Genomic DNA, 22,915 nt, shown 5'->3' on the forward strand with positions numbered 1-22,915 from the left:
TTGCAGAATGCTTTAGGTTTCATAAGTGGAATCAAAAGGAAGGGAAGTCTATTTCAATGTACGTGGCTGAATTGAAAAGATTGAACATTGTCAGTTCAGTGATAGATTATTGGTGCATTGAGAAATCATTTGGATTGTGGATTATAAGAAAGCATTCAAAAATGGCTCCTAACTGAAGCACAACTTACATTTAAAGAGGCAGTTGAAATAGCTATATCAATGGAAACAGCAGACAGAGATGCAATTAAGTTGCAGTTAGGAATGAAAGTGAGCATAAACAAAATTACAATGTCCAAACTGAAACTGGCCTGGCTGAACAAATTGTGTTACCATTGTGGCAGGACCAATGCAGGTACAAAGGTGAAACTTGTAGAAACTGTGACGAAATAAGACACATACAAACAGCGTGTCTGGCAGACAAAAGTAAATAGATTGTACAAGGAAGAGAAAACAATAAAAAGCCAGGTTGCAGTTTCAAAAAGAGCACTAATCTTCATATTGTTGATGGAAAATCTGATCATGATAAGAGCGATGCAGGACTGGGTAACCTTGAGATTTATGATATGAAAACTAACCATAGACGAGCAATATAGATTACGAGATGAGAATGGCAAATTAATTTAAATGAAATTGGACACTGGCTCAGCTGTTTCAGTCATTCCACAAAGGAAGTTGAACTGCATTTCCAAGATACTAAAGTACAAATATCCAACTAAGAACTTATACTGGAGAAAAGATAATTCCAATGGAAATGGCATTCAATAATAGTGAAATACAACAATCAACAAGCCATATTTGGCCTGTATGTGGTAAAAACAGGAAGGCCAGTATTCTGGGGATGTGACTGGCTGAGATAACTACAACTTGATTGGAGATCCATCCTCTATTGCATGCCACATCCCCTACAATAGAGTCAACTGAAAGTAAATTAAGAAAGGTACTGTATGATGCCTCAACTGTCTCCATGTTTTATACCATGAACTGTTGCCCAACAGAGGGCAAGCAGATGATGGTGCCTCTGCTTGGAAAGCATATTGAACCAAGGAAAGACCCTGCTGCTCAGAGGAATTGTGAAAGTGACAGAAGCAGTGGTCTGACTACAACAGTTTTTGTAGGCAACATATCTCAGAAAGTTTCTGATACATTAATCCAACAGTTACTTGTGAAATGTGGATTGGTTTTAAGCTGGAAGAGAGATCAAGGAGCTTTAGGAAAGTTGCAAGCATTCGACATTTGTGAGTATAAAGAACCAGAATATACTCTGTGTACATTAAGGTTATTGCAAGAACTCCAAGTGGGAGACAAAAAGCTGCTTGTAAAAGTAGATGCAAAGACCAAAGCCCAGCTGGATGAATAGACGGCCAAAAAGAAAGGAGTCAATGGAGATACAAATCAGAGGATTTGGCAGATGATATAGTGGATGAGGAAACCTAGAGGAGAGAGCAGATCATAAAGGGAGCAATAGGATTAATAAGAGGATAATCAAATGAACTAAATCCACCTTCTCAAGGTCAAGATGCACATCCTAGAAAGAAGAAAAAGGAAAGGAAAGTGTGAAAGAGAAGGAACATGGGATAAAGAGAGAGAAAGAAGCCGGGACTGTGAGAGAAGCAATGATCAAACCTGATCCCAGAGCTGTCAGAACCACTTCCTGCAGCACCAGAGTCAACTCCAACAACCACCACAGAGGAGGCCTCAGAACTTTGAGATTATTTCACATACACAGGTCTCACCTGCCAAGCAGAGTAACTTCCCTTGTCAGGAAAGACATTATCCCACAAGAGTTAGAAATCCTCTACAGTGATTAAATCTTTAGACCTGAATGAGACAACTTAAAATTTACAATGGTGTGGATGTCTATAGAGTAGTTGTAGTTCAGTAATATTTGAGGAATATTGTAAATATATTGTCTCATTAAGCATTCTTTTTTGTTATATGTAAAAATAAGTGATTTACGTATGTCATGAAGCTACCTCGTGATACGTGCTTGCCTCACTTAAAGTAAACACAAAGTTAGACTCAAATTTTGGACTGTCCATCTTTTCCTTGAAATTAGTTTTGTTTTGAAGTTACAAAACATGACAGTAAAGAATGCAGGAAATTGGGATTGACTGGATGGGCAACAAGGTCAGTATGAACTGCTTGAGTGGAAGGACCTGCATCATGTTATATTGCTCTATAATGCTACAACTAGTTACCACTGATAGTAGTCTCTAAGCTCCAGATGATGGTTACAGTGTATGGCAGGCAATTAATTAAGAAAGAATTGGGAAATTACTTGAATCATCGCATAATTTGGACAATGAGATTTGTAAGAGTAGCTTAAAAGATATGCAAATAGTGTGTATTCAGAGTAGCTTCTTAGAACTATATATTGTGGAACCAATTAGAGGACAGGCTATTTGAGATCTGATTAAGTGTAATGAGATGGTATTAAATAATAATACATAGTAAAGGACCCTCTGAGATGGGAGTTCATATCATGAAAGAATTCCATAATCAGTTAATAGTTTCTATGAATATATGAAAAGGACCAGAGTAGCTAAGGTTGAGATTGGGGAATTAATCATGGGAATTAAGAAAACGTTGGAGACTTTGGACAGATATTTTGTATCTGTCTTCAAGTGGAAGTCATTAAAAGTATCAATGGAGGCTGGATTATTTGTGATGGTGATAGACAAAATTTTGTTAAGTGGAAAGGGGGACAATGGGGAAATGAGAATGAGGGATAAGCAAAGGGGGCTGAGGTCAAGACAAGATTAGCAACAGTTTCATTGAATGGAGGACTGGATGATGGCTATACGGTTTTTGCCTATTTCTTATATAAGCAGGCTTTGATCCATTCTTTCAGAAGCCTCTACAAACCCTGTGCACTAAAATCCTATTGCCAAAATGATTTAAATTCCATTTAAAAATTAGCAATGTTGAAATAATAATGACAAAAGAAACCTACTATCGATGTATTAATATCAACTAATTATGCAATGATTTGCACTATTTAAGTGTCTTCCAATTAAGCTTTTTTTCAATACAGTGCCCTGACTGTACCTGCAGCCAGGCTGCTCCTTATCTGTTTGACTGAGTGTTGACATACGTCTGTGAGCAGTTCTGGAGCTGGTGCTTGTTATTACTCAGCATGGGGGGCAATGGTGAGGAAGTGGTTGGAAGACTTGGAGAGAGGCGGAATGTTAACATCCTCAGTCAAGATGATACTTCAGTGTTTTGTGAGGCTAGTGCGAAGCAGATTGTACAACTGCAATCAGAACTGGCACAGATGAATTGGCTGCAGTATGCTCTTGGTTGTTCACTCCCTGTTCATGAAGAATAGCAACCTGCACTCCTTGTGGCTGCCCGCAAGTGGTCTCCGCAGAGTCTGTATGGAAACTGGAACTGTTCTGTCAGGATCATCCCATGGGTTAATCAAACCCATCTGCCTCTAAATGGGGATGGTGGCAATGAACTGTGAGATGCATGAGATAAACTCCCCCATTCTTCTTGGCATTTATTCCATTCAGACACTTGAACAATATGCCAAACATTTCGACATGCACCTTCATCAGCCCTGCCATGTGGACCCTCCTACTGCAGTACCATAATTGGCCCTGGTTCTAGTGCACAGTTGCGCCACCTGCGGACCTGGGGCATTAAATTCCCTGTGCTTCTGGCCTAACTGCATTGATGCAGCTGCTCGAGCCCAGGCAATATTGTCTCAGAGATCAGGGTTCAATCAAGTTCAAGTTCAGGTATAATTATCATTCAACCATACATGAATATAGCCGAATGAAAGAGATTTCTTCTGAGGTCAAAGTGCAAAACACATTACCAACAACACACTGCACATGGCACAAATAGCACATATGGTTATGATTTCAGAAAAACATGTAGTCATAATGGAAAAAAATTAAAGCCCAAATCCCTGAGAGGCAGGACTGTAGATTGATGGTTAGTCATTCTGCTCCATCTTGTTCTTCCACTGAGTGAACAATGGAGGGCAGCATCGAGCAAATACTGGAGAGCAGCATCTATGGAGGAGCCGGCCCCCAACCTGTATGGATCCCAGTGCACCCACTGAGGGTACTACTCTCTCCCTCATCACCTCTGGCATCTCCATCCCTGGGGGATGACAACAGGTGACCCTGTGGCGAGGGCCTAGACCTTACCACATCCAAGACAACACAGCTCCCTCGTGGTCGATCTTGTTAATGAACCAGCAAACTGGACTTGCAATATTCTACATACAAATGTCCAACAAGGTCTCGTGATCAAGACAATCGCTGACTCGGTTTGTGAGAATAGCTATAGAAATTCTTTCTCATCTCTTCGCTGGGTGCTCTGGTTTCCTTCCAGAGAAATGTGGGTTGATAGTTCAACATTGTGGCCTCTCAAGGCATTGTTCACTTTGTATGTAAGCTAATTTTTATATCATTTCTTACATGGGTTAATCTGGAATTCGACTTGAAGCACATCCATCTCCAGCCACTCTTTATTTGACCTTGAAACAGCAATATCTGTGGGTTAAGTTTTGTTGATATTGGTAAACATTTAGTAAATATATTTTGAAGAAGGTATTATGTTTATCACTTATCGTAATTAAGATATCATTATGCCACGAGTTTACATGGCATAATCATGGAGTGTTGCATGTATGCATTACCTTGGTTAACACCGATTGTGAGAATAATCTTTAGTATTAGTGTCGTTAGGCATATGACGATTCTGTATTGAATTTAATATGTATTTTACTTAACTTTCTGCAGTTTCACAACTAAGATCTCACTTTTTAATCCTGAAGGAAGCCTCCATCTCAGATGATTTTTGTGAAGGTGTTTAACTCACTGTATATCAGCACTGCGAGGGCAATAGAGTTATTACACTATTACTGTGCTAGCGACATGGGTTTAATTCCCGCCACTGTCTGTAAGGAGTTTGTATATTCTCCCCATGGGGCCTCTGGGTGCTCTGCTTTCCTCCCACATTCCAAAGAACATTAGTTGGTCACACGGGTGTAACAGGGTGGTGTGTTTCATTGGGCCAGAAAGGCCTGTTACTGTGCTGTATCTCTAAATGTTAATTAATAAAAATTAACCCCAGCAAATTGTCAGTAGTATCATAAATAAATCTGGGAGGAGTCGATGGGAATGTGGAGAGAACAAATGAGATGTATAGGATTAATAGATATTTGATGGTCGTTGCTGAAAAACCTGTTTCTGTGCTGTATTTCTCTACTAGTGGCAGGTATCCCCCCACTAAGAAACTCCTGTCCTTAATCTAGCTCATCTACCTTCTTGGTTTCAGTACTTAAGTTAATGCTGTGTACTTCCCAACTCTGCCTTTCCTGAGTAGAGTGATACTCTTGCAACGTAAGTGGCTTCTGGACCGAGACTGTCTCCTGAGAAATGGAATGATAAAGCAAGGTGAAGGACATAGACAGGCAGAGGGCAATGTGTTCTTGGACAGACTGGCCAAATACATTCAGACGAAGTAGACAAAAGGCATTATTTCCCTGTAGTCACACATTTTAATTCTACTTTCCATTGACATTCCAACATTTCAGTCCATTGTCTTCTCTTTGGCCATGATGAAGCCATTGAGGTTGGAGGAGCAACACCTCATATTCCAACTGTGTAGCCTCCAACTTGATGGCGTGAACATTGGTTTCTCTAACTTCTGATCATTTCTCCCTCTCTCTCTTTTCTCTTTTCCCATTCCCCATTCTGGCTTCCTTTTCACTCCTCTTCTCCTCACCTGCCCTTCACCTCCCTTTGGTGCCCTTCCTCCTTCCCTTTCTGTCATGGTCCTCTGTGCTTTCTTGTCAGATTTGTACTTCTTTATCCCTTCATCTTTTCCACCTATCACCTCCTGGCTTCTTTTTTCATCCCACCCATCCACCTTCCCACACACTTAGTCTCACATATCACCTGCCAGCTTGTACTCCTTCCCCTCCCCCACCTTCCTATTCTGGCTTCTTTTCCAGTCCTAATGAAAGGTCGTGACCCGAAATGTCGACTGTCTATTCCTCACCATCGATGCTGCCTGACTTGCTGAGTTCTTCCAGCATTTTGTGTGTGTTGCTCTAGATTCCCAGCATCTGAAGAATCTCTTGTCTTGATGAGATGCTGGACAAACCTGACAGGTCAGATAGCATCTATGGAGGGAAATGGACAGACGGCATTTTGGGTCATTCTGGACATAAGAGAGGTGCTGTTGTCTCCTTTGCAGGTGCAGCTGATTGCTTTTGTGTGTGAGTGTGCTCAGGATATGCTAAGGAGAAAGACATAAATGAGGCAGCTGAAGAGATGGTTGCACTGTGTGACATCTGGGTGGTGTGTGAGTGTTGCTCTTGGTTGTGTCTGAAAGCATGTTAGCTAAGTTCATTCTGAGTGTTTGACACTCACCTAATTTTGCTTTGTTAGCTGTGGGGTGAATTGGTGCCAAAGGACACATTGTAAGACATATTTTAATGTTAGGTTTGGGTGGTCTCTTGCTCACTATCAGATCCATAAGGATGTCAGGGTTTTCAGAGACATGGAAGCTAATAAGTGCCGTGGGGATAGGATTGAGCAGACAATCCCTCCCTTGCAGTGATTTCCTGAAAAATCACAGTAGCGCAAACATGAGCAACAGGGCAGGCACCCTGATGTCAACAAGCAGAGGGAAAGACCTTCAGAGACCCAGGTCTAATCTTCAGAACCCATGCCGATGGTCAATTATGATAGAGTTGGCCATTAAAAATGGACACACAATTTTATACTTGGTTTGGTCAAATCTTAGTTGTACCAAAGGTTTCAAAGGTACAATTTAATGTCAGAGAAACGTATGCAATATACATCCTGAAATGCTTTTTCTTCACAAACATCCACATAAACAGAGGAGTAAACAGAGGAGTGCCCCAAAGAGTGAATGACAGTCAGATGTTAGAACCCCAGCTCCCCCCTCCCGCACATAAGTGGCAGCAAGCAACAATCCTCCTTTTCCCCCATCAGCAAATAAAAGCATTGGCACCCACCACCGAGCACCATAGGCAATAGTCAGCTTAGAAATAGTGGGCTGAAAAGCTAGTTTCTATGTACAACTCTGTGTCACCTATGAAATCAGAAACACTTCCCAGCTGCCTTTACAGAGAAAATCAACAACTGTTTTGCCTTAGCGGTTGTGGGTGTTGGATAAATTAGAATTTTTAAAAATGACAATGATAGATTTTCGTAAATGTACCAAGGGAGATAGAGCAAAAATTGATATCTGAGTGGGAGCAGATCAGGCAAGATAGAATGGGGTGAGGGGCCAAGTGGTCCCTGTAGGTAATGTTGTTTCTTTTTATGTAGATCATGTGGTGACAATTTAATTATACAAATGTCATGTGATGCTAAATCTAAATCAGATTGCTTACTGCAATTTCTAAATATATGCATTAAATTGAGTCCTAACTCTAATTACGTGTAAGACACTGAGAGCTAACTTTATAAGCAAGTTTTTTTTAAACTGCAAACTTTAGCTAAATGTAGATTGTTTAGTATTAACTAATTTTACACAGACAACTCTGCTAATCTGGTGGAAGGAGGGTATTTAGTGCTTGGTACAAATCTCAATGCAAAATTGCATATGCATGAACATAGTTTGGTGCTAATTCTAATACATATGTGTCTTTACAGGCTGTATAGTGGGTAACTCTAGTATATGAAGACTTCTACTACTAACTCTATATGTAAACTGCAGTACATATGGCCAGTTGGTACTGTCCCTAGAACGTACAGGTGTTTTGTGCTACTTTTCAATTAGTGCTACTGCCTCTCTGCTTTAGTGCCCCAGGTCCAATTCTGACCATGTGGAGTTTGTATGACCCCTCTATTATAGAGTGTGTTCCCTCCCTCACCCTAAAGACACAGTTTAATTGGCTACTGTAATTGTTCCTGGTATAGATAAGATCTATAAGATCTAAAGATAAAGATCTAAAATAAGATCTAAAATTATCAAAATGCATTAGTGGATATGTAGAAGAGAATAGTTCACAGGACTCCAGAGGAATGGGGAAAGGGAGAACAGGGACGGTGAAGTTGCTCTGCTATGCCAGAATCTGTTATGGACTAAGTGGATGAATGACCACCTTCTATGTCACTATAAGAATGCTACATATAGACAACCTGGTACTAATCCCGTTATGTTCAGGCTGCCCCATGTTAACTGCCTGTAGGTGGACTACCTAGTGCTATCTCCATTACAGAGAGGTTGGCAGTGCAAATTTCATGCTAACTCTTTTATACACAGACTACCTCATGCTTTCTCTTATAAACAGACTTACTGGTGCTGCTTCCATACAAGCCCTATAATAAAGTAGCCTCTTTATTGGGTACAGAATTGGACCCGGCGTGGACTTCTGCTCCTGTAGCCCTTCCACCTCAAGGTTTGATGTGTTGAGTGTTCATTTTATCAAGATAGCACCTCCAGAGTTGCATGCAGATTGGCACCTACTCGGGTTAAGACAGCGAAGTTTATTTGGCATGCAAATTGCCTGATAGCAAAGACTAAGTAGCCCATCAACATGCCCTGCACTCACAATGACTAAAGCATCATTATACAACTGGAACTTCACTAGAGCAAGTTCTATTTTTATCTTTCCTCCTTCAGGGTCTCCATAACATCCCCCTCACATGAGTCTAGAGAGAATCACAGTCTCTGTCCTTGTCATAGACATGTAGCTCCTTTTGGATTTGGACCAGCAATCTTCTGATCTCTCCTCCCCCCTCCAGCCCCTGTCAGAGGGTAGGCCCATGACTATAGCAGTTTTTGGTAGACACTGCTGTGACGTCCAGCAATCCAGTTGTGATGCATTAGAACTCCTCGGCCTTGCACGGATTGTGGGATGGTTTGGAAGCTTATTAACCATATAACATATAACCATATAACAATTACAGCACGGAAACAGGCCATTCCGGCCCTCCTAGTCCGTGCCGAACTCTTAATCTCACCTAGTCCCACCTACCCGCACTCAGCCCATAACCCTCCACTCCTTTCCTGTCCATATACCTATCCAATTTTACCTTAAATGACACAACTGAACTGGCCTCTACTACTTCTACAGGAAGCTCATTCCACACAGCTATCACTCTCTGAGTAAAGAAATACCCCCTCGTGTTTCCCTTAAACTTTTGCCCCCTAACTCTCAAATCATGTCCTCTCGTTTGAATCTCCCCTACTCTCAATGGAAACAGCCTATTCACGTCAACTCTATCTATCCCTCTCAACATTTTAAATACCTCGATCAAATCCCCCCTCAACCTTCTACGCTCCAATGAATAGAGACCTAACTTGTTCAACCTTTCTCTGTAACTTAAGTGTTGAAACCCAGGTAACATCCTAGTAAATCGTCTCTGCACTCTCTCTAATTTATTGATATCTTTCCTATAATTCGGTGACCAGAACTGTACACAATATTCCAAATTTGGCCTTACCAATGCCTTGTACAATTTTAACATTACATCCCAACTTCTGTACTCAATGCTCTGATTTATAAAGGCCAGCGTTCCAAAAGCCTTCTTCACCACCCTATCTACATGAGACTCCACCTTCAGGGAACTATGCACTGTTATTCCTAGATCTCTCTGTTCCACTGCATTCCTCAATGCCCTACCATTTACCCTGTATGTTCTATTTGGATTATTCCTGCCAAAATGTAGAACCTCACACTTCTCAGCATTAAACTCCATCTGCCAACGTTCAGCCCATTCTTCTAACCGGCATAAATCTCCCTGCAAGCTTTGAAAACCCACCTCATTATCCACAACACCTCCTACCTTAGTATCATCAGCATACTTACTAATCCAATTTACCACCCCATCATCCAGATCATTTATGTATATTACAAACAACATTGGGCCCAAAACAGATCCCTGAGGCACCCCGCTAGTCACCGGCCTCCATCCCGATAAACAATTATCCACCACTACTCTCTGGCATCTCCCATCTAGCCACTGTTGAATCCATTTTATTACTCCAGCATTAATACCTAACGACTGAACCTTCTTAACTAACCTTCCATGTGGAACTTTGTCAAAGGCCTTGCTGAAGTCCATATAGACTACATCCACTGTCTTACCCTCGTCAACATTCCTCGTAACTACTTCAAAAAATTCAATAAGGTTTGTCAAACATGACCTTCCACGCACAAATCCATGCTGGCTACTCCTAATCAGATCCTGTCTATCCAGATAATTATAAATGCTATTAATCATATTCTCAACACTGCTGCCAGGGCACTAATGAAGATCTGGAAAATACATTTGCAAACATTTATTTGTTCAATAACTGTAAACTTAAAAGCATATTGGCTTCTTCTGTGTAGATACAGTACAAAAGATCAATGGTGCTGGAAAACGGAACAACACACAAGATGCTGGAGGAGCTCAGCAGGTCAGGCAGCATCTATGGAGGGAAATAGACAGCTGACATTTTGGGTTCTAGACTAAGATAGAGGGGAGATGATCAAAATTAAAAACTGGAAGGAAGGGGTGGAGCAAGAACTAGCAGGTGAGGAGGATGGAATTCAGCTGGGAGATGATGGGTGGGGTTGTCAAAGGGCTGAAGATGATGGAAACTGATGGGATAAAGGTGCAACTTAGAACCATGAAGGAGATGGGGAGAGCAGATGGGAACAGTAGGGAGGGGCAGATAGACTGTGTGGAAGGGGATAAAGAAACACGGTGATGTGGGGTGAATGTAGGAAGAGACAGAGGGAAAACAATTTACAGGAAGTTTGTGAATTCAACATTCATGCTGTCAGATTATAAACCAACCAGGCAGAATATAAGGTGCTGAATGTGTTACCTATGGTGCAAATTTCTTTAAGCTAGGGCAGGATTCAAGATTGAAAGTGAAGGTGAATGCCTGACCTGTTTCTCTGCTCTGCATTTGGTGAGCTGTTGCTGACAATGTCAATGGTGTGTGATGAGTTCCGGACTCTGCTGCTCTTTGTGAGGCCACGGCTGAATTCTGGCCATAATGACGGCACATTGCCACCTGATGTGAATCTCTCTGCGTAGATTGCCAAACCCCAGTGAGATTCACAGTGTTGAACAAGAGATGCAGCCCCAGTTTTCTTTTGGTTTTTTGGCCTCTTCGTTTGATCTAGTTTGTCACAATGTAAATGGAAGAGGCTCATGTAATGAATGGGGAATTACTGTATGTGGAGTGTTTGCTTTCCTATTAATTTATTCCACAACCTCTTCTTACTTCCTTCCAGTTGCATTCATCTGTGACGCGGATTCAGGTGCCAGTGTTGGGCTTCAACTACTCATTCGCCCACATGTGTATTCTAAAGGACAATAAGATGTGCGTTCTGGATGATATTGTGCATGTGCTGGAGGAGCTCAGGGCTGCGTGGGTGCAGAACCACACAGGAATCATCATCAATTACCCAAATACCTACCTTAAAGATGGCCGAGAGGTCTTCATCGGGCATCAGCTTGGAGGAGTTACTCTGCAAAACAAAGACCGGGTGAAGTCTGCCCGGGCGATGCAAATCACTTACTACCTGCAAACCCGCAATTCTCTGAATGACTTGGTGGCGGAGAAGTGGGAGTCGACTTTTTGCGAGACCATTGAAAGCTTCCAGAAATCCAATAAGGAGCTGAAGCTCTATCCATTTACATCTTCATCGCTGAAGGAGGATTTTCAGAAGAGCAGCCATGTTTCGGAGTGGTACCTGGTGACCAGCCTGCTGGTGGTTTGGATTCTGGCCATGCTGTGCTGTTCCATGCAAGACTGTGTTCGCAGCAAACCTTGGCTCGGGCTCCTGGGTCTAGTGACTATGGCTCTGGCCACCCTCACCTCGGCAGGGATCATCAACTTGATGGGAGGAAAGTACAACTCCACCTTCCTGGGGATACCCTTCATCATTTTAGGTAAGTATGAAACTAATTACCATCGATAGTGTACGTTGAGCCATTATCATCCAGAAAGGCTTACTGCAAATTGTATATTCACAACAGCTGTCGAAGGTGTGTTTATTATCGTATGCACCTGTACATGCAAGTTAGGTGCACTGAAAAACTTAATTGCAGCAGCATCACAGGCTCATAGGATTAATGGGGGGTGGGGGCAACATTCATAAGTTAAACAAAATTACAGAAGAACACAAAAAAAGGTTGATTGCAGTACAGTGTGGTCGTGGTATAACTATACTGAAGAGGTACTTAGGGTTGTGGGACTTCTGGCTACTTCCTGACTGATGGTAGCTATGGTATGGCCCAGGTGCTGCTGATTTTTGATGATAGCTGTTTCCTTCTTGAGGCAGAACCTCGTGTAGATAGTAGTGTTAGTGGGGAGGGGTGTACTCGGGATGTACTGGGATGAATCCACTACTTGTTGCATCTTCTTACACAGGAACCCTATCTGTAAGATTCTGTGGATGTGATCATTTTACACAGTTGTTATGGGTGATCTCATAGCACCAGAGGTGTGGGTTCATTCCTGTGGAATTTGCGCGTTCTCTCTGTCACTGCATGCGTGGGTTTCCACTGCCTGCTCTGGTTTCCTCCCACATCCCAAAGACATGCAGGTTGTGGATTGATTGGCTGCTGCAAACTGATTCCATACTAAGTACATCAAAGAAACACGAACGAAGACTGAATGCAAAAAATATCGTGGTACAGTGAAAGTAGAGTGCAGGCACATAATTGCTATGGATTTGCTGGGCCGACAGGCCGAGTGAAATGATTTCAACTCTTAATTCAGGGTCTTTGGGAAAAAGTTGAGACTTTAGAGGGAGTACAACCTACAGTTCTTGAGAGACTGGCTAAGATTTGGGGACACAAATCTAAAGAAAGCGATGAATAGCCATTATCTCCTTGTTGGATCAAGGCAGATTAAAGGCTGACAAGGCATTAAAACATAATTGGAGATGAAAAGGCAGGAAGTTTCCAGTGGCAGAGAAACCTGGATTGCGGATGCAAACCACAGAAGCAGTGGACAGGAGAATTTTGATACAGTAGAATTTGTTTCTACATTTAACGGTCGAAGCAGGAACTCTGTCAACATTCAACATCATCAGAATCATAATCAGGTTTAATATCACCGACATATGCTGTGAAATTTGTTATCTTTGTGACACCAGTACAATGCAATACATGATAATATAGAAAATAAAATAAATAAGTAAATCAATTACAGTAAATATAAATATACTTACTACATAATACATAATACACACACACACACACACAAACATATATATATATGTGTATTATGTAGTTAAATAAAAATAGTACAAAAACAGAAAAAATAAAAGTGAGGTAGTGTTCACGGGTTTAATGTCCATTTAGGAATTGTATGGCGGAGAGGAAGAAGCTGTTCCTGAATTGCTGAGTGTGTGTCTTCAGGCTTCTGTACCTCCTTCCTGATGAATGAGAAGTGGGCATGTTTTGGGTGATGGGGGTCCTTAATTGTTGACACCACCTTTCTGAGACACTGTTCCTTGAAGATGGCTTGGACACTATGGAGGCTAGCACCCAAGATGGAACTGACTAATTTTACAACTTTCTGTAACTTATTTTGATCCTGTGTAGTAGCCCTCCCCCCTTACCAGACAGTGATGCAGCTTGTCAGAATCATCTCCGTGGTACATCTGTAGAAGTTCTTGAGTGTCTTAGGTGGCAAACCAAATCTCCTCAACTCCTAATGAAATATATCTGTTGTCTTGCCGTCTCTATATCTGCGTCAATATGTTGGGACCAGGTTAGATCCTCAGAGATACTGATACATAGGAACTTGATACTGCTCACTCTCTCCACTTCTGATCCCTCTGTGAGGATTGGTCCGAACCCACTGATTCATGTTCCCTCTTCCTACCCTTTCTGAATTTCACAATCAGCTCTTTGATCTTACTGATGTTGAGCGCAAGGCTGCTGCTGTGACACCACACAACTAGCTGGTATATCCCACTCTTGTACGCCCGCTCATCTTCATCTGAGATTCTGCCAACAATGGTTGTATCATCAGCAAATTTATTGATGGCACTTGAGCTATGTCTAGCCACATAGTCATGGGTGTAGACAGAGTAGAGCAGTGGGCTAAGCAGACACTGGTGCACCAGTGTTGATCATCAGTGAGGAGGAGTTATTAATACCAATTTGCACAGATTGTGGTCTTCTGGTTAGGAAGCTGAGGATCCAATTGTAGAGGGAGGTACAGAGGCCCAGATTCTGTAGCTTATCAACTAGTACTGTAGGAATGATGGTGTTAAGTGTTGAACTATAGTCAACGAATTGCATCCTGACATAAGTGCTTGTATTGTTCAGGTGATCTAGGCCGTGTGACAAGCCAATGAGATTGCATCTGCTGTAGACCTATTGTGGTGATAGGCAAATTGCAGTGGGTCCAGGTCTTTGCTGAGACAGGAGTTGACTAGCCATGACCAACAGCTCAAAGCATTTCATCACCGTAGATGTGAGTGCTAATGGACGACAGTCATGAAGGCAGCTCACAGTACTCTTCTTGGGCACTGGTATAAGTCTTGCTATTTTGAACAGGTGGGAACTTCCAACCATGACAATCATTATTTATTATTAGATGGATAACGGGAGAATGTGCTGATGGGATTAGAGTTTACTGCTGGAAAGTTCCACAAACAGGAAAATGGAGCTGAGGTCAAGATTCATGTAGGTTTATGAGGATGCTGCCAGGACTTGAGAGCCTGTGTTATAGGGAGAGGTTGAGCAGGCTGAGACGTTATTTCTTGGAACATAAGAGTTTGAGCGTGACCTTGTAGAGGTATATAAAATCATGAGAGCTATAGCTTGGGTGAACGCATATAATCTCTTGCCTGGAGTAGGGGAACTAAATCGAGAGGCCATAGGGTTAAAGTGAGAGGTGAAAGATTTAACAGGGACCTGAGGGGCAACTTCTGCATGCAGAGTGTATTGAGTATGTAGAATGAATTGCCAGTGGAAGCAGTTGAGTTTGAAGCAATTTGGCATGTCAACAAATACACTCTAAAACTTATATAGTTGTACCGTGGAGAGCATTCTGACAGACTGCATCACTGTCTGGTATGGAGGGGCTACTGCACAGGACCGAAAAATGCTGCAGAAAGTTGTAAGTCTAGTCAGCTCCATCTTGGGCACTAACCTACAAAGTACCCAGGACATCTTTAGGGAGTGGTGTCTCAGAAAGGCAGCATCCATTATTAAAGACCTCCACCACCCACCACATGCCCTTTTCTCACTGTTACCATCAGGTAGGAGGTACAGAAGCCTGAAGGCACACACTCAGCGATTCAGGAACAGCTTCTTCCCCTCTGCCATCCGATTCCTAAATGGACAATGAAGCTTTGGATACTACCTCACTTTTTTAAATATACAGTATTTCTGTTTTTGCACATTTTTTATAATCTATTCAATATACATAATTGATTTACTTGTTTACTTATTATTGTTTTATTTTTTTCTCTCTCTCTCTGCTAGATTATGAATTGCATTGAACTGCTGCTGCTCAGTTAACAAATTTCATGCCATCTGCCAGTGATAATAAACCTGATTCTGATTCTGATAACATTTAAAAACCATCTGGAGAGGAATGTTTCGGAGAGATAAGAGCCAAACGCAGGGAAGTGAGACAGGCTTGGTGGGCACTATGGTTGCTATGGACAAGAGCAGAAGGGCCTATTTCCAGGCTGTGGTTCTAAGATCAGGTCAGCCAGGGTCACCTAGAGTGTATCTAGTGTAGCTGCTTGTTTGCTTGGTGTATATGTGTTTGCTGTATTTCTATGCATGTAATTTGTACTTTCTGTTTAGTTGAACCTGGGGTATGAATGATTCCTGTGCACTTTTATCTATACTGTATAAGTTACTGAATTTGCTGCACTGTGCTCTGAGTTAGAAGAGCACATTTAAGCCACACACTCAAACACGTTTCCAATGGTTGGCATCATTCCAGCCACCGCTGAGGCAGCACGGCACAATTGCAGGTCATGTCTTTCAGATGGGATATTTATATCATGTAAAGTAAAAAATATACATGGCACTCTTGATAGAATAGCAGGTGACTTTCCCTGATGGTAGGAGATTTTATCTGTCAAATCACAGCATCATTAAAAGCAAATAACTAGTTTCTGTTATTGGCACAACTGTGTGTGGCACAGAATAACCCCTCAGTTGTACAGTCATAGAATTATAGAAACGTACAGCACAGAAACAGGCTCTTCAGCCCATCTGCTTTGTGCTGAAACATTTAAATTGCCTAGTCCCATTGACTGCACCTAGGCCGTAGCCCACCATAACCCCGCGATCCATGTACCTATCCAAGCTTCTCATAAACCTTTTTTGTACCCGCCCCAAAGAAAGACAAAGCAATGACGTAGTATGAGTTTTAAGTTGCAAAATGCCTTTGAATGAACTCTCAATTCGAGACTTGCCCAAACACATTTATTTTGAAAGTCTATGTTCTTTAATCAATGATAATTGTAGTTAGTCATTTTTAGATTTCTAAATGTTAGCTGATGTAAGAGATATTCAAGTGATGTGGGAGTCCACAATCTTAAAAACTGGAGCTAAACCGTTCAGAAGGTTGGCAAGTATATTCAGCAGTGTGACATGGATGGCCTGTGGCCTTTTACAACGAATCTTTAGACTCCATTTTGAGAACCACGGGTACTGGGTAACTTTCCAAGGAGCGTTTGGATGTAGTAAGAGTGACTTCGCTATAAAGGGTTTTGCACAATGACCCTAAACATTTGTAGCTTCCTCAGGCCACCACTACAGATTCTTTAACCGTGTATTTTGAGTATTGCCAATTAATTCATTGATAAATGGACAACACTTAGCTGCACAAAGTACAGGTGGGAGGGTGGAAGAAAAGTAAGGAAACTCTTTGATTACTGTTTTTAAAGGAGTTGAGAAGGTAATGTAGGAACCAAATCCCGGAGATGGGGGAGCAGCGTTGATGGAGATGATGAATGAGACAGTGGCTACCTGTATTCATCCCTGGTGGTTACTGAGGTATACCATCAGTTAGTGAAGCTGAATCCAATCTCTGAAACAAGCCTCGGTGTCTGCCCTCAGACTAAGTGAAATACGCCAGCTCAAAATGAGGCATGAATTTCCATCCCCATGCCAGACAGTGCTAAGGCAGAGAGAGGGTGGGCTGGGGGCTGGCGGGACAAAAGAAGGTGAGAGAGAGAGAGATGGAACTGTGGGGGGGGACGAGTGAGTAGAGAGCAAAGGGGCTGAAGAGGGAGCCTGAAAGCATGAGGGAAGGGGCGACAAGCAAGGAAATTGAGGAAGGAGGTTGGGTGGGGCATGAGGGAAGTGAGGGCTGAGAGGAAGGAAAGAAGAAGGAGATGGGGAGTACGGTTGAGCGGGTAAGAATGTAATATTTGTGACTCTGTGTAGGGGTGGGGGGCTGAAGGCGGCATATGAATGTAGTTAGATTATGTGCATATACATCTGTCTGAGTGAGGGATTCTAACACAGGGTCCTAGAATGAAGCGTTAACAATTTCTCTCTCCCTAGATGCTGCCTGTCCCACTGCTCCTTCCTACATTACCTTCTTTATTTGATGTATAGATGTTTTCACTCCTGAGAACTGCAGTGGATATTGGAAGGTTTTCTAGTGGGAAAGGATATATACGTATTTGAACAGACAGCTCATCTAGGGAGACTTTACATAGCTTTGTGCATGAAACCTCATGTCTAAAAGTTTTATAGAGTTTTTTGAGGAGCTTACCAGGAAAATTGATGAAGGACAGGTAATGGACTTTGTCTAAATGTACTTTAGCAAGGCCTTTGACAAAGTCTCACATGGGATGCTAGTCGAGAAGGTTCAGCCACGTGACAATCAGGATGAGGTAGTAACTTGGTTTCAATGTTGTCTTTGTGGGAGAGGCAGATGGTTGCTTGTCTGACTGGAGGTCTGTGGCTGGTGGTGTGCCGTAGGGATCCGTGCTGGGTGTGTTGTTGCTTCTCATCTATATTAACGATCTGGGTGATAATGTGATAAACTCGATCAGCAAATTTTGAGATGACACCAAGATTGGGGTTGTAGTGGACTGTGAGGAATGCTATCAAATCTTGCAGTGGGATATGGACCAGCTAGAAAAATGGGCTGAAAAATGTCAGATTGAATTAATGGAGACAAGTGTGAGGTTTTGCATTTTGGGAGGACCAACCAGGACAGGAGTTACGCAGTGAGCGGTAGGGCACTGAGAAGTGCAGTAGATCAACGGGATCGGAGAGTTCAGGTCCATAATCCATTGAAAGTGATGATACAGATAGACAGGGTCATAAAAACAGCTTTTGGCATATTGACCTTGATAAATCAGAGTACTGAGTACAGGAGGGGGATGTTATGTTGATATTAATGAGCCCTAATTTGGAGTAATGTGTGCACGCTATTCACCTACCTATAGGAAAGATGTCAATAAGATTGTAAGAGTACAGAGAGAAATTACAAGAATGTTACCAAGACTCGAGGACCTGAGTTATAGGGAAATATGGAATAGGTTAGGACTTTTTTTCCCTGGAGTGAAGAAGAATGAGGGAGATCTGATAGATGTATACAAAATTATGAGGGATATGGATTAAAGATTTTAAGATGAGCTTTATTGTCACATGTACAGTACATGGAAGCATTGTAGGGTAAATACAAGCAGGCTTTTCCCACTGAAGTTTGGGCAAGCCCATAAGTAGAGGTCATGACTTAAAGGTGAAAGGTGAAATATTTAAAGAGAACCTGGTGAGAGTGTGGGATGAGCTGCCAGCAGGAGTGGTGGATGTGGGTTCAATTTCAACATTTAAGAGTAGTTTGGATTAGTACAAGAACCTATCGACTTCCACTGTAAATATAGCTAATGACTTGGCCGTCACAACTGCCTGTGGCAATGAATTCCACAGATTCACCACCCTCTGGATAAAGAAATTCCTCTTCAGCTCTGTTCTAAAGGGCCATCCTTGTATTTTGAGGTTATGCCCTCTGGTCTAGACTCTCCTACTGTTGGAAATATCCTCTTCACATCCACTCTATGTAGGCTTTTCAAAATTTGGTAGGTTTCAGTGAGATACTCCATCATTCTTCTAAACTCCAGCAAAGACATTCCCAGAGCCATCAAACTCTCTTCATATGTTAATCCTTTTATTCCCGGGACCATTCTCATGAAACACCTCTGGACTCTCGCCAATGTCAGCACATCCTTCCTCAGATACGGGGCCCAAAATGTGGTCTGACCAATGCCTTACAAAGCTAAAGAATTATATCCTTGCTTTTATATTCTGGTCCTCTTGGAATGTTAGCATTTCTGTAGCAAACACGAAGAAATCTGCAGATGCTGGAAATTCAAACAACACACACAAAATGCTGGTGGAACACAGCAGGCCAGGCAGCATCTATAAGAAGAAGAACTGTCGACGTTTCGGGCTGAGACCCTTCGTCAGGACTAACTGAAGGGAAAGATACTAAGAGATTTGAAAGTAGTGGGGGGAGGGGGAAATGCGAAATGATAGGAGAAGACCGGAAGGGGTGGGTTGAAGCTGAGAGCCAGAAAGGTGATTGGCGAAAGTGATACAGAGCTGGAGAAGGGAAAGGATCATGGGACGGGAGGTCTAGGGAGCAAGAAAGGGGGAGGGGAGCACCAGAGGGAGATGGAGAACAGGTAGAGTGATGGGCAGAAAGAGAGAAAAAAAAGGAGGGGGGAGAAAAACTAAATATATCAGGGATGGGGTAAGGAGGGAAGGAGGGGCATTAACGGAAGTTAGAGAAGTCAATGTTCATGCCATCAGGTTGGAGGCTACCCAGCCGGTATATAAGGTGTTGTTCCTCCAACCTGAGTGTGGCTTCATCTTGACAGTACAGTCCCCTCCCCCTCCTTACCCCATTCCTGATATATTTAGTTTTTCTCCCCCTCCTTTTTTTCCTCTCTTTCTGCCTATCACTCTGCCTGTTCTCCATCTCTCTCTGGTGCTTCCCTCCCTCTTTCTTTCTCCCTAGGCCCATCCCATGATCCTTACCCTTCTCCAGCTCTGTATCCCTTTTGCCAATCACCTTTCTGGCTCTCAGCTTCACCCCAACCCCTCTGGTCTTCTCCTATCATTTCACATTTTCCCTCCCCCTCCTACTTTCAAATCTCTTACTATCTTTCCTTTCAGTTAGTCCTGACAAAGGGTCTCGGCCCGAAACTTTGACAGTGCTTCTTCCTATAGATGCTGCCTGGCCTGCTGCATTCCACCAGCATTTTGTGTGTGTTGCTTGAATTTCCAGCATCTGCAGAATTCCTCATGTTTGACCTATAAAATGCTTTTCAGTTTCTTGTTAAAACTGCATCAATTTCTCCTAAAGCAGCATGTTCTGTTATTTAAAAGGAGAAGGGCAGCAGATGGTAGGAATTTAACCCCCAGGAAAGGCCTTTCCAAATTACATGCCACCCAGATTATGTTCTGTTCCTTCATCATTATAAAGTCTAAACACTGGAATTCCTTACCGTACTTTCACAGTATCTGCTGGTCCAAAAATGTGACCAGTTAAAGCACCTCCAAAGAGCAAACATGAGGAAATCTGCAGATGCTGGAAATTCAAACAACAACACACACAAAATGCTGGTAGAACACAGCAGGCCAGACAGCATCTATAGGGAGAAGCGCTGTCGATGTTTCGGGCTGAGACCCTTCGTCAGGACAATAGTCCAGGTGTGGTCTCACCAGCACCTTGTACAATTGTAACATGACGTGCCAAGTCTTAGATTCAATGACGAAGGGTCTCGGCCCAAAACGTCGACAGCGCTTATCCCTAAAGATGCTGCCTGGCCTGCTGCGTTTCATCAGCATTTTGTGTGTGTTCCTTGGAGCAAAGCAGGTTGAGGGGTAGCTCTACAGAAGTTTATAAAATCATGTGGGGCCCAGAAATGGTAATGCTCACAGTACTTTACCCAGGTTGTGGGAGTTTAAAACTAGAGGCTAGAAGTTTAAGGTAATTTAATAGGAACCTGTGGAGCAATGTTTTTACACAGTGAGGTGGGAATGAGTTGTTAGAGTGAGTGGCAGGGACGGGTATCATAACAAAATTATTGAAATGTTTAAAAGGCATGTGTACAGGTACATAAATATAGGAAGGTTCAGAGACATATGGGCCAAGCACATGCATATGGAGCTAATTCAGATAGACATCTTGCTCAGTGTGGACAAGTTGAGCCAAGAGGACTGTTTCCGTCCTTTTGACACCATGACTCCCAGTGGATAGTTCTGGTTTACTGACCAATCCCTACATGCAACAAGAATCTCCATCCAATGAGAATAACCAGAGAGTCTACAGATGCTGGAAATCCAGAGTAACACACACAAAACGCTAAGGAACTCAGCAGGTTGGGCAGCATCTGTGACAAAGAATAAACAGTCGACGTTTCAGGCTGAGACCCTTCATCAGGGCATGTCTTGTCCTCCAGTATTTCCTTTAAAACATCATTTCAATAACGGGCTCCCAAACTGTAAAGTGTCAAATGTAACCATTCTTAAGCAAGGATACTTAACGCAAAAATACAGAACTATTGCTCGGTTAGCCTGATATGAGTCGTAGGGAAAATGTTGGAATCAATTTTGAATGCAATGTTTGCAAGGTGCAGAAAATAATGATAGGATTGGTTTGAGTCAGCATGGAAAATCAAGTTGACAAATCTGTTGGAATTTTTTGAAGTTGAAAAGTGTAGAAAGGATGTGTATACCTTTTGTAACCATGCATTTTGAATTTGAGAAGCCCTTTGTGCAGCTCTATCAGTTACAACACTGTAATGCCCCCATTGCAGCTCTGTCAGTTACAACACTGTAATGCCCCCATTGCAGCTCTGTCGGTTACAACACTGTAATGCCCCCATTGCAGCTCTATCAGTTACAACACTGTAATGCCCCCATTGCAGCTCTATCAGTTACAACACTGTAATGCCCCCGTTGCAGATCTATCAGTTACAACACTGTAATGCCCCCGTTGCAGCTCTATAATGCCCCCATTGCAGCTCTGTTAGTTACAACACTGTAATGTCCTTGTTGCAGCTCTATCAATTTTAACACTGTAATGTCCCCGTTGCAGCTCTATCAGTTACAACACTGTAATGCCCCCATTGCAGCTCTATCAGTTACAACACTGTAATGCCCCCGTTGCAGCTCTGTCAGTTACAACACTGTAATGCCCCCGTTGCAGCTCTGTCGGTTACAACACTGTAATGCCCCCGTTGCAGCTCTATCAGTTACAACACTGTAATGCCCCCGTTGCAGCTCTATGATGCCCCCATTGCAGCTCTGTCAGTTACAACACTGTAATGTCCTTGTTGCAGCTCTATCAATTTTAACACTGTAATGTCCCCGTTGCAGCTCTATCAGTTACAACACTGTAATGCCCCCATTGCAGCTCTATCAGTTACAACACTGTAATGCCCCTGTTGCAGCTCTATCAGTTACAACACTGTAATGCCCCTGTTGCAGCTCTATCAGTTACAACACTGTAATGCCCTGTTGCAGCTCTATCAGTTATAACACTGTAATGCCCCCGTTGCAACTCTATCAGTTACAACACTGTAATGCCCCCATTGCAGCTCTATCAGTTACAACACTGTAATGCCCCCATTGCAGCTCTGTCAGTTACAACACTGTAATGCCCCGTTGCAGCTCTATCAGTTACAACACTGTAATGTCCCTGTTAAGAACAGAATCAGAATCTAAATTAAGTACTGTAGTGCAAAAATAGAAATAAAAAATTAATGAGATAGTGTTCATAGGTTCAATGACCATTCAGAAATCGGACGGCTGAGGGGAAGGAGCTGTTTCTGAATGATTGAGCATGTGCTGTCAGGCTCCTGTATTTCCTTCCTGATGTTAGCAATGAGAACAAAGTGTGACTTGGGTGATGGGAGGGTGGTGGGGATCCTTAATGATGGATGCCGCCTTTTTGAGGT

At 42.5% G+C, this 22,915-nt stretch overlaps 1 protein-coding gene across 7 annotated transcripts in view; it reads left to right on the forward strand.

Annotated features, from left to right (window-relative positions):
* ptchd1 (patched domain containing 1) overlaps nt 1-22,915 on the forward strand; it is a 70,188-nt gene that overhangs the window by 25,294 nt on the left and 21,979 nt on the right. For 5 of the 7 annotated variants that reach the window (XM_073046033.1, XM_073046034.1, XM_073046029.1 and 2 more), the window contains exon 2: nt 11,234-11,894. In XM_073046033.1, the coding sequence (XP_072902134.1) occupies nt 11,234-11,894 (661 nt within the window). Of the gene's footprint in view, nt 1-8,290; nt 8,399-11,233; nt 11,895-15,452; nt 15,510-22,915 lie in introns of those variants that run through there. The other 2 variants (XM_073046035.1, XM_073046032.1) reach the window with 2 other exon arrangements.

The sequence above is a fragment of the Hemitrygon akajei genome, chromosome 5 (genome assembly GCF_048418815.1).
Source record: "Hemitrygon akajei chromosome 5, sHemAka1.3, whole genome shotgun sequence".
Classification (NCBI taxonomy): domain Eukaryota; kingdom Metazoa; phylum Chordata; class Chondrichthyes; order Myliobatiformes; family Dasyatidae; genus Hemitrygon; species Hemitrygon akajei.